The 16,665-nt window shown below is 39.6% G+C and overlaps 1 protein-coding gene across 1 annotated transcript in view; it reads right to left on the reverse strand.

Moving 5' to 3' along the window:
• Positions 1-16,665, reverse strand: part of acss3 (acyl-CoA synthetase short chain family member 3) — a 51,843-nt gene that overhangs the window by 25,943 nt on the left and 9,235 nt on the right. The window contains exons 8-9 of the mRNA XM_005923522.3: positions 14,968-15,119; positions 3,649-3,752 (exon numbers count right to left, since the gene is read on the reverse strand). Coding sequence (XP_005923584.1) covers positions 3,649-3,752; positions 14,968-15,119 — 256 coding nt within the window. The remainder of the gene's footprint in view (positions 1-3,648; positions 3,753-14,967; positions 15,120-16,665) is intronic.

Here is a 16,665-nt window from a genome sequence, read left to right on the forward strand (position 1 = left end):
CAAATCAAGCACGCTATCTGTACTGAGACAAAAAAATACAGGCATATTTGAATGCTCCTCTGCCTAACAAAAGCAAAGGTGCCCCTAAAGGTTATCTTAAATTGCAGACAATCAATCACAGTGGTAAACAAAATTTACAGGGTGAGGTTTGGCAAGCAATGCACTGTTTGTATATAGAATGTTTTAAATAATGTAAATATATCTTTATGTGATGCACAAAGCTTCACTACATTATTAAACAGACATACTGTGGATTCCCAGCCAAGGCTTTCATTACTTAAATCCTAAAGTTGCTTTTGCCTTTAGGCAAGATGTTGTTCTACTCTTTATTCACCAGTTACCCATAGCCAGCACAGGCTGAATTACTTGGAAAGTTTGTTGTGAGGAGAGGTGTGTAAAGGCTCAAAATTCTTCTGGCAAGACACGACTGGTTTTTGGAAAGGAACAGCTATTCTGGGGGTGTTCAAAAGGTTTTGAAATGTGGGCATACCAAAATTCAACAATATGGACTCAAACTACAATTTGTGGAATCTATTCTGATCTTGGGCACAGTGGCAGCAGTTTAAGCAGACGTACTCAGACCTCCCAGTCAAAAGACACTGACTAACTGCACTTCTCATTCCATCACTATGGGTTAGCCCATGAACCCTTATGATCTTTTGGTCTCTTCATCATAATAGACCACTACTGAATCCATATCACTGTAATTATGGAAACAAAAAACAACAGCAAAAGGCCTGATATCTTAAACGTTTAATGTACCCCCCATTAGGAAACCCCAAGAACAAATGTGCCTTTTCCAAGTCCCAAAAACATGCTGAGTAGTTGGAGAAACTCCCATGACCTCAGTTTAATAGCTCACAATTCTATGACACAAAATGTAAAGCTCTTTACATTTCAATTCATGCTGGACAACACAATCAACCAAGCAGGCTAATCTGTTCTTAGATTGGAGTGCCCTGCATGTACCAACGCTGAAGGTCAATGGTTTCCCCACAGTTCAGCCACAGTATTGATTCCATATTTAACACAGGGATGTCATCTTCTCCAACATCGATCCCCCATCCGTGCTGACAAGATATTAAAAAACAAAGCGGCATAATAATAATTGTGTTCTGTCACTGTGGCTGACGATATTTATCATAGTTCATTAGTTCAAGAGAACTAAAGAAATGAAACGATGGGTGTGATGGAGGACATGACATTAGCATGCTGCGTGGATTCAAGCCTCCCACTCAAAAAGCTAATAAGGTCTTTCTCATTGAAGAATCAATACAAAAGAAACAGTGCAGTGAGAGCTAGAACTCAAGAGTTCAATTACATATCTTACTCCCCTGAATAACAACAGTCACGGTGTGCCACAGGTTAACTGGAAGATGAAGAAAGGAAGCCTGTGCTCTCTTTCAAAAACCACAAACTCCACCCAGGAAGTTAAAGGACATATGAAGCTTTTAAAAAATGATGATCAGAATTCACCTTTCTGGGGAGACCATTAATCCAAAGTACAAAGCGGCAAAGTAACTGACTATGAAAATGGAAATTTTCAGATAGACCCAGGTGAAAAGCCCTTTGCACCAGGGCTGACTAACCACAAATTCCTACATTCATGTTTAAATGAAAAATCAATACGATCAGTTCAATCTTGTTTTATGTATATGTATTATTATAAAGTGTGCACCAACAAACAGAAAGACTCAGCATTAAGCTGTCTAACTCAAAGCATGCTTCAGCTAAAAAGCAATTTGAATTTACACCCCTGAACAGATGGACACCATCCCCCTGATTCTTTTCCTTCCTCTTTATCTCTTCATTAAACGCATAGATCAGTCCTCACATCTCAGGATCCCAGATGGGTATAGTGACCACAACACATCCCAACAAGTTAAATGTGAGACAAACAGTATTTGTAGAACAAAGTAGGATGTATTAACAAGGCTTGGAGGTAGTCAAATATACTATATTTGAGTTTAGCTTTTCTAACTTTCTCCCTCAGCAAGTAAAATAAGAAAATAAGCTGACATTTGTTCTTATAGTCCCATTTTCTCTTATAAATTCACTGTTATTTCAGCTGCTGTTATGCCTGGTAACAGTGTAACAGTTTCAGCGAAAAAGTAGCTCAGAAAAGTAAGCCTATTTGAACAATTTTTAGCCAAGTTTGACATGCATATACTGTGTCACTTCACACAATATTTTCTCATGCGTGAATAACCAATCATATTCAACAAAATCTGTAACTTTAACTTGCGATTTGTGGCTTTCACAGGACATAGCACCGAATAGGCTAACCACTGTTTGACTAGAATAAATAGACTTCCCTTCAAATGCAATGGTAAAAAACAGACTTTAAGAAAAGTGCATGCCCTCCAGGGCCAGTCAAAATGTGGAACGTTGTCTTAAGATGTGGGACGGGAAAGGGGGGGGGGATATAACTGCTGTGCAGTCTCATTTAAAGAGGGATATCTGGGCACCCTACATATCAGTGCAAAGTAAAATAAGTTATAAGGACACATCAGCCAAGCTTCTTGTGTCAGTGCTGCTTGGCAATGTGACCACTTGAGAAAAGAGAATCTTATAGTCCCATCAGAATTACAACTATTATAGCAAGTAATGAACTCAGCCTTGGTAAATACATATGATAAAATGGGCACAACTGTCATATGTTATCTGATTCACTTTGAATATGTTAAAAATACAATAATAAATGCAACAATGACATTTTTTGACTGCTCTCTTAACCCTCCAAGCCATTTATCTGACTATCATGTCTATAAATCCCTTTGCTGTATATGATGCCATATCACTAGAGTGATGATGGGTTCCCAGAAAAGCTTGAATTTCAAGCTTAAAGTGCTACAGTTCCCCCATCAGAGAGGGTCTAATCCCCCAAACTGTGATACTAACCGTACAAAGGATTAATCACAGAGGAAAGTGTGATAAAAATGTGCTAAATTATGTCAGCAGGCATTTTGGGGAATAGTGATTTTCTGGAGTAGCCCTTCGCTCGAGGTCAAGTTAATGTCAAGGCGCTAATAAAATACAGGAAAGCTCACATTTATAGTCATCTCAAGCAGATAATGTTAAAGAATGGCTGATTCTTAAAGATCAAGTTAAATTACATCATCTCATGGAGTTCATGCTAATAAAGAACTTCAAGTCTTTGAAATCCTTTCCATATCAAAAAGGACTTTGTCCCTAAATTTTAAGAAAAAAGTGCTTTTTAGCTTCATATAATGGCATAATTAAAACTGCAGTTCACTCAGAGCATATGGTAAAAGATAAATGTTTTAACAATTTTGACTTCAACCACAAAAGAAGAAAAAAACAAAAAGAAACAGGGGTATTAAGTCTATGAAGTTAACTTTTGTATGCCAGCCTGGCCGTCCTGTGATGATACAGGCCCAAGAAATAAAAGGGTTGCTGCACAGCTCAGTGAGTGATGTTTAAGAATGAGCCAGCTATTTCAGTTTTCCGGTTTCTGTTCAACATGAAACCTTGGCCTAAAGGGAATGCATGGAACAAGATTATTTAGCAAGAAGCTTCCCCAGTTCAGTTTATATCCAGTCTGTCACGAAGATAAAAATATCCTTCCCCAATTCAAATCTCTTGCTTTCTTTTGCTTCCGTCTTTAGAAAGTAAAATTCTTCCTACCAGTTTGCCACCAGTGATCCAGAACAGGAACTCCAAAGTTCCTTTTTGCCCATTGCAGGGTCTCCACATCACATCGCTCTCCTGCCACGAATAATGACCTCAACCTGCGGGGACACAGAACACATCTGTCAATTACCTTAAGGAAGCAAGGCATATTCACTCCCTCAGAGGAACAGTCGGAATAAATCAAAATCGATGTTCAATGCCCAAACCATAGACGTCTCAAGACTTTAAAGTTGGACTACTACATGTACAGCAGTGGTGAGTGTGTTAGACATTTACACAGACTCATCATGGGCCTGAACGCTATGGTAATTTGGGGCTTTTAACGATTTCTTCAGTGTTCTTTTTCCATGGTGGAATAATTGTACAGCAAATATCTTTAATTTTTTTTTAAAAAGTCCAAGTCCTAACTTGACAAAGCTGAGGCCTATTAATTTCTCATTAGTGATCATGACTGCCTACCGGTTTCTCTTTTCCAGCCTACACACAAATTCTAGCTCCCAGTTATGGAGTACGCTTCACTGATTTGGTCATTTATGTGCATTTCAATGTGTTATTAAAATTGTATGTAATTTACTCCTTTATTGCCAACAATGCTGCAAGGGTAAAACAGTGGGTTAAATCAACCGTGAGAACCCAAATTAGAAACTATTAGTGACTATCTCTCTCAGTACTCCAGAATTTGACTTCACTTTTCTTAAAGGCAAGATAGGCAACCTGCTTTTGGAATGAGTGGGCAAAAAAATCCATTATAAACTTTCAGCCTAGTGTAAATCAAAGGTTCGGAGAAAGACTCTTGTACCTCATCTGAAGCAGTTTTACAGGCTTCAGCACAGCCAAGCTCTTTGGCAAATCACACATCTTTTCAGACTAGATTCGATGAGCTGCATGTAAGGATATAGTGTGAAGGAGGTAAACACAAACAATGGATTAAGCAAAGGTCCTCTGAAGCGGTTTGACTGGCACAAAAAGTCAAAAGTCAGAAATGACTGGCTTTTAGAAAATTAAAATCCCTCATCTAGTGACAAAAATGAGAAAGGAGAGGAAAAGCTGCAGAAAGAGAGCGTACAACTTTCAAGGTATGTTCGTTTGTTTTTTTGCCTTTTATTTCGTTTAGAGCAGCTTTAAATTAAGTACGAGGCTTTTGATCCACAGCCGTTTGGTCTTCAAGCAAAGACCAAATGACGAAGTATAAATAGCAAACACCAACCCTAACTCCTAGAGTAGATATCCAAAATCAGTTGTTCAAAATACAGCATTATCAGCTTACACTGGGTATTGGTGCAGGTCATCCTCCTCTATCTGAAAGAGTCCATTATAGCTAATGTCCTCCTCGTAACAGTTAACGCAATGCTTTTGTTAAACTCCCTGAATAAAAGCTGTAACTCTAAACTTCAGTCAAACCTCATTGTGTGAGGCAAAATTACATCCATCCCAAAAACGTATTTACCTAATTGTAAATCAGAAAATCAGAACAAGCTTAATTGGTCTCATTTAAGCGAATAGTTCGTGACACTTTTGCTGACAAAACCATTCTTTTTCAACAGTTTTCCTTCTTTTCAGGACAGTGGAGGTGAAAGCTTGTTTATCTTCAGCATCTTCACAAATCCCAAAGTTATTAGCCTCGTGCTTTAAATGTCAAAGCCATCAACAGTGAATTCCACTTTTTCCTTCCCCTGAAACTCTGAAGCCTACCTACAGTCCTTCTGAGTTGCTCTTTTCCCCACCAAACCACATGCCCACAATATGACCTTACAGACAGCAGCGATGAGCCCCTTAATCATGAAGTACCTAAAAAAAACCCAACAAACTCCTTCAAATCCAACCTGCCCTTAGACCCTTCTTGTTCATCTTCAGAATTCTGCTACTTTTTTTGGATAACTGATACTCCCCGAGTTCATGCCCTGCTAGTGAACCCAAACACTACAGTTTCTATCTTCAGTCTCTCTTATTTCTCCCCTGTTATCCACTCCTCCTGATGGCTGCTCATATTTATTTTCAAAGCGTTGTTACCTGGTTGCTAAAAGCTTTTAAGAACAACCCACCAACCCTAGGCTACATTTTAGGCACAGCAGTCATTGAAGAGGTAGTGTAGTGATCACTACTCTACCTCTTCAATGACTGCTGACTTTTTGTATTTATTACCACCTGTAATAGAGCTTCTTTTTGACTAACACTTCTTTTCTCTGTATTATTGTGCGGTCTTTAACTTATAATATAAAGTGTGTCGATGTCGTTTTGATTTGGAGCTACATAAATAAAACTGAACTGAACTCAGGCATTGATGTAAACTTTTACACTGATATGTATTAAATCAGATCACGTCATGTTGTCAGGAGCACTACACTAACTTTGATTGCTTATGTGTGTGCCAAAAGAGCACTTTAAAGCAGCTATAACTGTAAGTGAAAACATTAGGGCGATCACATCTATCTATGATGTGATTAACCTTGAAAGAATTACCTATCTATGGACCCTTACAGTTTTCCTCAATTTCTTTTCTCTTAGTAGCATTTGCAGCTACAACAGGAAGCTGATTTTTAGGGGGGAAGAACTCCTAAAAAAAAACAAAAAAAAAACAACCAGACAGTCGCTTTCCCAGCACAATGCAGCATACAGACAGAGTTAGCAGCAAGCTGGCGAACCTAGTTGAAGCATTTAGCAGCTAAAGAGCCAGGCATTTCCCTCAGGAGTTAGTGGAGTCAATGGAGACAGGTTTGCCAGGTGGCCAGAAACACTTCAAAGAAATGATAATGTTGCTCCATAACACAAGGATGAGAATACTGCTACCAATGCAGCAATAAACAAAATAAATAAACAATCAAAAATGCAGATCTCAAGTTCATTGAGTCATAATATCATGCTGAGGATGAATAGCTTAAAATAGGGCTTAAACAAATAGAAAATATCAAATATGTCAAGGATCAAGCCACAGGACTTAATCATCAAACCATCCTTCAGCAGTCAGATTTTTTGTGCACAGGACTTGAGCTGAATTACATGAAATAAGTGAATAATTAGACTGTCCCTGTAGGGGCCTTATGTTCTAGCTGAAAGCAAGTCTATTCCCACCACCACATGTCTCGCTATTCAATTCAAAGGTGGTATTCAAGTTTTCTTTGAGGAGTTAACAGATTAAAGCAGACGATGTGACCTCGGAGACTGTGGTGGGAGGGTGATGATTTAGCTGTTGCCAAAGCAGCAAAGAAACCGTTTTAGACCTCAGTTTGAGTTAATCTAACCATCTGCGTTATGTTTTCAGTAAAATTGTACCAGTTGTGAAATTCTGGACAACCACTGGTGTTTAAAACAACACTGAAAAAACACATTTCCAGTTTATTTTGTATTTCTGCATTTTGCGACTATCATTTCCTCTCCCACTGAGCGATTACAAATATAAAATCTTGACACGACACAATCACACAGTTGCTGCAGATTTCTGTACATGCATGATCCAAATCTGCTGTTTCGCCGCATCCCAAATGTGCTCTATTGGAGTGAGATAAGGTCACTGTGGAGGTCGTTTGAGTACGGTGAAATCATTGGCTGGTTCAAAAAACTTTATGAGATGCGCTGAATTTTGGGATATGGTGTAAGCTGTGATCATAAAGGGATAGATATAGTCAGCATGGTTGTGGTGTTTAAACTATGCTTAATGGGTACTAAGGGCTCAGAGTGCCAAGAATATATCCCACCTGAACTGTTCATACAAGGAATGAAGGACGGATAGATGGAAGGATGAATGGATGGTTGGATGGATCCATGCTTTCATGATGCCAAAACTGTGTCCCTGGTGTACTCTTCCACTTCTAGCCCATTTGCTTTAAGGTTTATCTTCTCCATACCTTAGCTGTCGAGTTGACTACCTAACACTTCAAAGAAGCCTGGCCCTTCTCCTCTGGCCTCTTGCATCAAAGAGGCGTTTTCACCCAGAGAACTCTTGCTCACTGGATATTTTCTCTTTTCCAGACCAGTCTCAGTAAACCCTAGACATATTCGTGAGGGGAAATCCCAGTAGGTCAACGGTTTCTAAAATACTTTTTCACCCATCTGGCACTAATAACCATGACATGTTCAAAGTCACTTATATCGCCTTTGTTTCCCATTTTGACGTCTGGTTTGATCTTCAGCAGGTCGCCTTGATCATGCGTACATTCCTAAACCCAATGAATTGCTCCCATGTTAATGGCTAATTAGTTATTTGCATGAACGACAATTTGAATAGGTGTACCTACTGAAGTATCCAATCCATGTATGTTTCTATGTTAGGATAGTGATTGGAGTCTTCTCCCACCCCCATTCTCTGCGGCCTGCTGGAGCGGGAGGGCTAGTAGGAGGAGTTGGCCGTCCGGCTGCGGTCTGGGGTGTGGGGCCTCCCTGCTGCTGCGGAGTCGGGGTGGTCTGCCTCTCCCCACCGCAGGGAAAAGGGTAACACCACCTGGGTCTGGGTGCAATTCCCCCCTCCAGGGGCAAGGGTACCTAGACCCGGTTTGTAGAGTACGCTTGGGGAGTGTGATGTGTGTACAGCGTCTCTTTATGTCTTCTCCACGTTGGTTGAGTGTGGAGTGAGTGCACATGAGAGCATGAGGGTGGGAATGGATGTTTGTGTCTGTGTGTGCCTGTATGTCTGTGTCTATATGTCAGGTTGGGTATCAGACGCCACCTCTCTGGGGACACCTCAGGCCCTCCAAGGTTTGGAGGCCTATCTCTACCCACCACCACTTCCCCTGCCGGTGGCGGACTCCCTCAGGTGTCGGTGTGCTGGTGGTTCTTTGTGTCTGGGGGTGGGCGTCCGGGTACACACCGGCTCACTCCTTGGCGGCCGCTTGTCGGGGCCTGGGGCCTGGGGCTCGCTCGGGCCCCCTTTGGAGGTGGGGTGCCCCCGGCCTCTCGGCCTGGGGCTCGGTCACTCAGGCACAGCTGGGGGCCGGCGGAGCTCACGGGCGCGTCACTGCAACTCCCCCTGGCTTCTGCTCCGCGGCTGCTGGGCGAGCCCTCATCTGGGACTCTCCTCAGCTCTTACTGGAACAGTGGCGCGGCTGCCCCTCTGTTGGTCTTCCGTGGTCTCTTGTGTTCTGGGGGCCTCTGGATGTCTGGAGTTTTGATCTCCTCCATACCCGCTTCACACCCTGGAGGACGGGGCTGTGGCCCCCCCACACTCCCTAGCAGATCATTACATGGAGAAACCTTTGGAATGCAAGCATGCTGATCCACACAGGTATGCACACAGGTGTACACATGGGTATTCACAGACGCGGACTAAAGCTTTCTTGGCTGCTGCCTCAAAGCACACTGTGCGCTGTCTATCTTGCGTGCTGCACAATATCGTTTATTATTCAGTAACTATTGATATCTATGACTAGCTAGTTTATTGTGATGGTGCTTTGTTTTCTCTATTATTATGTTGCTCTTTGTTGTTTGCTGTCTCCTCTGTTTGTTTTTTTTGTTGTTTGTTTGTTTTTTTTTTTTTTTTTCTCCATACAGGTGACCCAGGAGTTGTTGTTTTTTTTTTTTTCCCCCCCCCTTCTCACCGTCTCTTCTCCCCTTTGGTTTTCTTTCTTTCTCTCCCCCTCTTTCTCTCATTCATTCCCCCTGTCCTATTTATTAAAAAAAAAAAAAAAAAATGACAAAGGATGAACTGAAGCTCTGCCATCACGTAATGTCGCATACTGCTGTTTCTGATGTCATTTAGAAAAAAAAAAAAAAAAAAAAAAAAAAAAAAAAGGATAGTGATTGGCTCTTCAGTGGTAGGAGTGGGAAAGCTACCATCTTTAGTTTCACAAAACTGCCCCATAGAGTCAGGATTGAAAGTGCTCTAATTTGTCAATCCAAACTATGAAGCAGGCTTCTGAATTGATTTATAATGACACAATATTGTGTTGTATTGAAGTGATAAGACTTACCATTTAGTTGGGGCGGGTTGCACTCAAGGAGTTGTACCTGATGAAGTAGCCACTGAATGCATGCTCTGAGTGGTAAGTTGACCCTCTTAAGGGCATCAACAGCTATTTATCTTGGCTATTTTGTAAAGATAAGGCTACAATACAGTTTGACCCTGAAGCAGGCAGAGTAGGAAACATTCTTTGTTGTCAAGGTTGAGTTTTAGTTTACAAAGCGCAAATATGCTCCAAGCTTATTATGTGATATGAGAAACAGTTAATCAGAGGAAAATACACCTGAAGTGTGTGTTCTGTTTTGTGAACATGTTAACGTGCAGAGCTGCAACTGAACAATGCAGCAGTGTATCTGCATCATGTTATAATTAAACTGAAAGCTGAGCATTAAGGCAGGTGACCCTGAGCTATTACACTACGTGACTGTAGTTCTGATTCGGTGTTATATAAATAAATTTGAACTGCCCTATGATAGTACTGCTTAAGTATCAATGTAAAATAATGAAAGCTGAAATTTAATTGTAGAAGCAAATAGACATGAGGAGGTTTAGAAGTTAAAAGTTAGATAATATTAATGGACAAACACAGGTTTAGTTAATAGACAGTCAGAAATCCAAGAAATCTTTAAAAATAAATAAATAAATAGGTAACAGGTGACTCAGGAGGTAAAGTGGGTTGTCAGCTAATCAAAAGGTTGGTTCGATCCCTGTGTATGTCGAATTATCCTTGGGCAAGACTAAACCCTCTGATGTCGTTTTTTCTAATCCAGTTGTGTTTTATTTAACCCTTTCCCCTCATATTTTCTATGCTTTTGCAGTGTTTGTCGATTTGCTACTGCAAGTTTGGCCTCTTGTTATGGTCTCATCATTCAATACTGCCTATTGGATGAACAAATTCAATTAACCACCTGGGAATAGAGCTGAAATAACGATCTGAAAAATTTAAAAAAAATAAATAAAAAAAATTTTGGCTAGCAGTTAAGAGTTGGTCTAAATAACAGATAAGCAAAAGAAAATGTTAGCTAAATTTAATACACAATAGTTAAAACCAATAAAGCAGAAAACAAATAATTAGCTTTAGCTCTGATGAGCAGTTGTTACTGTTAGGTAACAATGTAAAATTAACAAATTAAATTGTTAGAAATATACTGAAAGAACACCTGAAATGTCTAGTTAAAGTTCTGTATGTAAAAAAAAAAAAAAGCCAATTAATAGCTAAAAGCACAGTTAGCAGGTGTATTTTTTTATTTAATATTTTTGGCAAAAAAGAGTAGGTAAACAAATTAAACTATTGGCTGAATTAAATAGTTAATTAAAATTATTCCTAAAAGGAAAAATAGTCAACATCAAATGTAAAATTGGCTGAATTGAACACATTGGAACATGAAGTTTTGATGAAGCGTTAGATAAAATATGTTAGGAACCACTGATCTGTTTGAATGGGTTGCTTTTAATAAAAGGCAAACACACTGTAAACACTACCACCTTTAAAAAACACCAGATTTTACTATGTGCTAAAAAGCACTATCCAATGGATAGTGGACTTTGTCACTTTTGGACAGTGAGGCTCTCAGCAATGACTTAGTTTTCTCCTGTTAAGATACTGCGGACAGAGAGGCAGCTCCTTTTTTCATACTACATTTATAGAGAGCGCTGCTGCCATTACAGCTTCAGACACCCTTGTAGACAGAGTTTCAATGCATTTTTCACGTCTATGGTAACAAATGATATTTCTCAAGCGCATTGACGAGGTGTGCTTGTGCATCTCAGAGTCAATTATCCACAGATGTACGAGGGGTATTTGAGGTTTCTCTGGCATGAAGCTATGCATTTGTAACAAAGTTACATGAGTTTTCTGAAAGGTTTTATTACTTCCATTAAAAAACATTTAAACCTAAAGTTACCACTGACATATCCTTCTGTATTTCACAGGACGGGGCTTTCATCATCTGCTATTATGATTGTTTGTTTTTAAGGACCTGAGTTCACGATGCAGGAGGCATAAAAATCTGATAACCCAAAAGACACCCAGTCCAAAATCTTTGAATTCATGGAAGGTATGATCAACAATAATCCAAACATTCAAAAAGTACTATGAAACAGAAACAAGAGGACTGCTGGACCAGGGATATACAGCATACTAGTACAACATAACTCTGAACAATGCAATGACAGGACTGTTACACAGTGTGCGTGCGTGTATACACACACACAGATTTGAACACATGAGGAGGTTAAATCCCACACAACGAACGGCAGGTGAACACAAGCAAGAAATCACTGAAATTGGAAAGTAAAACTAAAATGGAACAAACCTACAAAGTAAAACAGGAAATAAAGAAAGGAGACCAATCCTAACCCTAAACACGAAGAACTGCACTAATCTCTGAAAAGACAAACTAAACAGAAATCAGGTCACAAGAGAATAACAAGAAGATAATAACAGAAATCCAAATTCAAATATAAGAACTGAAAAGTTGAGCAGGATCCCCCAAAAAAAAGAGAATAATAATTTGCTATAAATTTAAATAAATAAATAAATAAAAAATGAGCCATAATAATCTTTCATAATCTTAATCTCTATTCTACTAGAATAAAGACAAGACAAGAATGCTAGTTTCCAAGTTATATGGCTTTTTGTCCATCTTAACAAATAAATCATTAAGTTGACCTTGAACACTTTGGTCGATGCAAGCCAAATTTTAACAGATTGTTGACCTGACCTCACTCTACACCCCCGTAAAGTTTAATCAGTAAAAACAAAACTTTTCGAGCCATCTTATTTACTGACACAGTGATGACATACAGGCACACAATTGCTACCAGAAATATGACGTCCTTGCTGGAAGTAATGATGAAAATAAATAAACCAGAATAAAAGCACAACCTTACATTGAAAATACACTAGAATAAAAATTCAAAGAACAGACTGCAGCATAATACAAAAGGACATGAGGAACCCAAAAGAACAAACAAAAAAACACAAGCTACATGAAGCCAAATATAAATACTAAGCTAACAGAAATAAATGATTAGATTTCAACCACAACAACATGGCTCAAAAAAATATATATATATACACATCACAATGCCCGTCCCAGGCATCGAGACAGGCATTTTGATGGGACAACATACACAGACTATTATGATATGCATGTAAGCCTAGAAAAATCAATCTGGGAACTCATGGATTATAGTTTAATGATTTCAGAGACAGCAGCCAATATTTCAGGGCTTCTAGTAGAGCCAAGACAACCACATAATGAATAACAGATAGCTGATTAAAGACTGCCTGCACACTGTTTACAACTGCTGATAAATTTCAAGAAGCTGCGATTTCCTCAAATGTTTTGTGATCATTACTCAGATTGCAAAAGATCATCTTGGTATCGAAAATCTTCCCTACAGATTCTGACTGTTTATAAGCAGGATTGTGTTTATAATGACTGTCAAATACAAGACGATAAGTGAAAAAATAGCTTTCCTTCTTTTTGTGTAGCAAATTAAGCACTCAAGACAGATTTGAACTGACACGTAAACTGTGATTAACAGCCTTCTACACTTAAAGCATTTTGAATTCACTGTATTAGCATCAAAAAGCCAGATTTGATTGGAATGAAAGCTCTTTTTTGGAACAATGACTGCACCACAAAGAAACCCTGTTTTAATGCTGCTTTTATAATGCAGCATGTATATGATGGCAAATTGTCTTGCTCAAAACCAACGGGAATTGCAGCAATCTTTTACAAATGCGCTTCTGCCAAGGGGAAAAAATGCATTAAGAACAAGGAAGTGTACACGGGAACAGTTGCCTAAATGACTGATTGTGGCAGGGTCACAGCTGAGAGGAGAGATTTCAACAATATGTGAAGCAAAAAAAAAAAAAAAATACAGCAGAAAAATCATCTCTGACTGCAGAAAGAGCTTTTAAAAAGGTGCTATGCATTCAGCACAGGGAACAACAGGAGATCGTCGATTCAGCACACAATGCCAGAGTTACTGAATGATTCACTAGGGCCATAGGTCATTCCCACTTAGAATTGCTTTATGATTGTGTGCTAAGTGGCGTTTTCAGACTGCGGAACAGACTGACACAAACCCCCCGTACATTTTTACGCTCTGTGCCAAAGAATTAACAAAATCTCATGAAGCATTTAATCCAAGTTAAACTAATACCATGAAAAATGTTTGTTTTTAACTCTGAGCTACAGACGACCTTCACCTGATCACGCAGAGTGATTTAACACAGGTGGGCTGCAGTCAGTGAGATGCTGTTGCTTGTTATCTATCGTGATTAACACTCGAGCGGGTCGAGTTGAGGGTACGGACTGTGAGCAACAGAGGTGGGAGAGGGCTGTGCATCAGCAGATGGCCAGAGACTAACGAGAGGCTGCGCGGACAACCGTCAGCCATGAGATGCTTTAACAAGTCACTCCTGGCGTTTCAAAGTCCTCTGCCACTGACAGCTGATGGATATAGCTGCTGTTCTCTCACCCAGCAGGTTCGTCAGAGTCCCAAGATAATATGCAATTATCTCTCAGTTTCAGTCCATGTAGCCATCATAATAAGGGCAAAGATCATAGTCTTACAGGCTGAGGCTACGCTAAAAGAAAGAATCCCCAAAAACCTTTGCATGGGGTTCTTAGGCTTAAGGTTTTGGATCAACATTAGGGTTGAAAATGAAAAATAACTACAATCACAATCAAGTTGAAACCTCCAAGGCTGAAAAGTTATTGAGCTCTTCACATTCAACTTAACTCTTCCTTTAGTGCATTTATTAACCTTTTTAGGCCATTTCGTTTTGTGAAATTACCTTCATTGGATTAAATGAGGTTTTTCTCATTTGCTTGCTGTAACATGGTTATTTCACAGCGTTTCACATCCTGTGAAATTACACCAACTGAGAAATGTTGCAACCTGCAGGTCCTCAAAGAGATATTATAGGTCATGGGACAAAAGGCGAGTACAGCCCGGACAGGTCGCCGGTCTGTTGCAGGACTAGATATGTACTGACAGTCTTTCCCTCTCACATTTTCGCCTCTCCCCAATTTAGTCCTGCCAGTCAACCTAACCATGTCTTTCGATTGTGCCGGAGTACCTGGATATGATTGGTATGTCTCAAAAACAAACAAACAACAACCAAAAAAAACTTTAAATTTTCAAAATGAGTCCATAAAAACCTACTACCATCTTCGGTATACAGTCTTTTGTATCAGACGGTGTATAACATGTCAGAAATAACTGCAGTCACGCAGTAACATCGCTACGCTGCTTTGCTTTGTTTTGCAAATACACATGAGAAACACAATAAATTCTCACATAAGAAGGAAGAAAGGAATTTTATCTCAGTTCCATATTCATCCATTTGTTGCTTTAGCACCAATCCCCACTGATTCAAAAACATTTATTTTGTTGCTCTGTACCTGGTCAGTGGATATTTTTTTCCAATTGTAGCTTGGGGGTCCTGCTGGCGGATAGCACGCATAGCAGTGGGCGCTGTGAACATTGAAGAGACTCCATGTTCAGACAAGACACGGAAGAAGGCCCCGGAGTCTGGAGTCCCTACAGGTTTTCCCTGGAATCACACAGTGCAGCAACAACTTGTTACTTTACAGCTTAATTAAGGCGTGTGTATCATCGGAATTTGAATAATGATAAGTAAACACCAGAGATTACACAGATTATTGTTATTGCCTAAAACCATTCCAGGAATATTTGTGCAAACTCCAAAACATGAATATTTATACAACAGCTGTTTAAAATAACAAGGCACACAGGACGATTGACTATCCAGGCACATGGGCATGAAAACACAGTTGCACTACAGAAGTACTGTCTGTCTAGAATAAAAGATAAAGACACAAGAAGCCTGCAGGCAAAGGTCTCCAGCAGCAATTTCCACTCTTTTTTATTTTCTCCCTGGTATTCAACTAAGTGAGCTCAACAGTGAGAAGACAACTGCGGAAGAATAAGAATGGATAAAAGGAGCAGTGAGTCCTGGCTGTCATTTTCACTCCAAATAAAGGGCTTGAAGATAGATGGGCTGCTAGAAACAAGAACCATGTGGAGCAACCACCGTGACCGAAGTCAAACACTGATTTAAGGAACGGCCAATTAATTCATCGTCCAATAGCGCTGCTGCATCAAACTGGTGAGGGAATATCAGAGTGCAAATGTAAATGGTGGCCCTATACATAAGAACTACACTGAAAGACGCACTTCCTTCTTGATCCTTTGCTGAAGTATAAAAAGAAACAACTTCAGATTTCAAGCCAAAGAAAAGTGCAGAATCTCAGGAATTGATTTTAGGGACAATCTGGGCCTGGAAAAAAAGCGCAGTCATCAATGCACTCTATGTAAACAGAACTCCATGTGATGCTTGCTTGTGACATTCACATGATGCATGCATGGAGTCCAAAGAAGCCCATAATGAAGCACTAATACAACAGATCCTCTGTTTTAGGAGCTAAGCAAGAACACATGAAATAAGATAAAAAGAAATGCACAGATCATATGATATTACACTGGTCATAAAGCCAACACTAATTACAAATTGCTATACATTAATAAAAACCCTCTGTGTGAGCCATTTCGTCAAGGTTATAATTATATTATTAACGTTCCCATTTTTCCATGACCAGTCCCTCCCACTGCAACCTTATCTCCCATTTTCTCTATAATGAAAAGATGTTTTGCAAAAATTTAAGACCAAGAAGACAAGGATGGCTTATCTGCTTTGCAGTTTCTTGCGATCTAGTGGTGTTATTGAGCTTGGTTTTGGTAATGTAGCTCAATTACAGCAAAAATATTAACCACAATCAATATGGTTAGCACATTTTGTTGTTATTGAACTTGAAAACATCTCCTTTTACAGGAGATTTCCTTGAACCAAAAGAATACGTGAAAAAAAATAAAGGTAGTGGACAGTGGGTCACACAGGAGTTGGGCCCGAACTAAGGAGTGTGTTTCTGACAGCATAGCGTGTCGTGCAAAGGCAACTGTTAGTTCATGCTGGCCTGTCTAAACTGCAGAAAACCTGTGGGTGCAGAAGAGGCTGAAGATGGAGAGCCAAAGCCAGAGCTTTTTGTCATATTTCGCCAAAAGCAGACCGGGTGAGATCT

This window comes from Haplochromis burtoni, unplaced genomic scaffold, assembly GCF_018398535.1.
Source record: "Haplochromis burtoni strain Fernald_Lab_line unplaced genomic scaffold, NCSU_Asbu1 Contig_49, whole genome shotgun sequence".
Classification (NCBI taxonomy): domain Eukaryota; kingdom Metazoa; phylum Chordata; class Actinopteri; order Cichliformes; family Cichlidae; genus Haplochromis; species Haplochromis burtoni.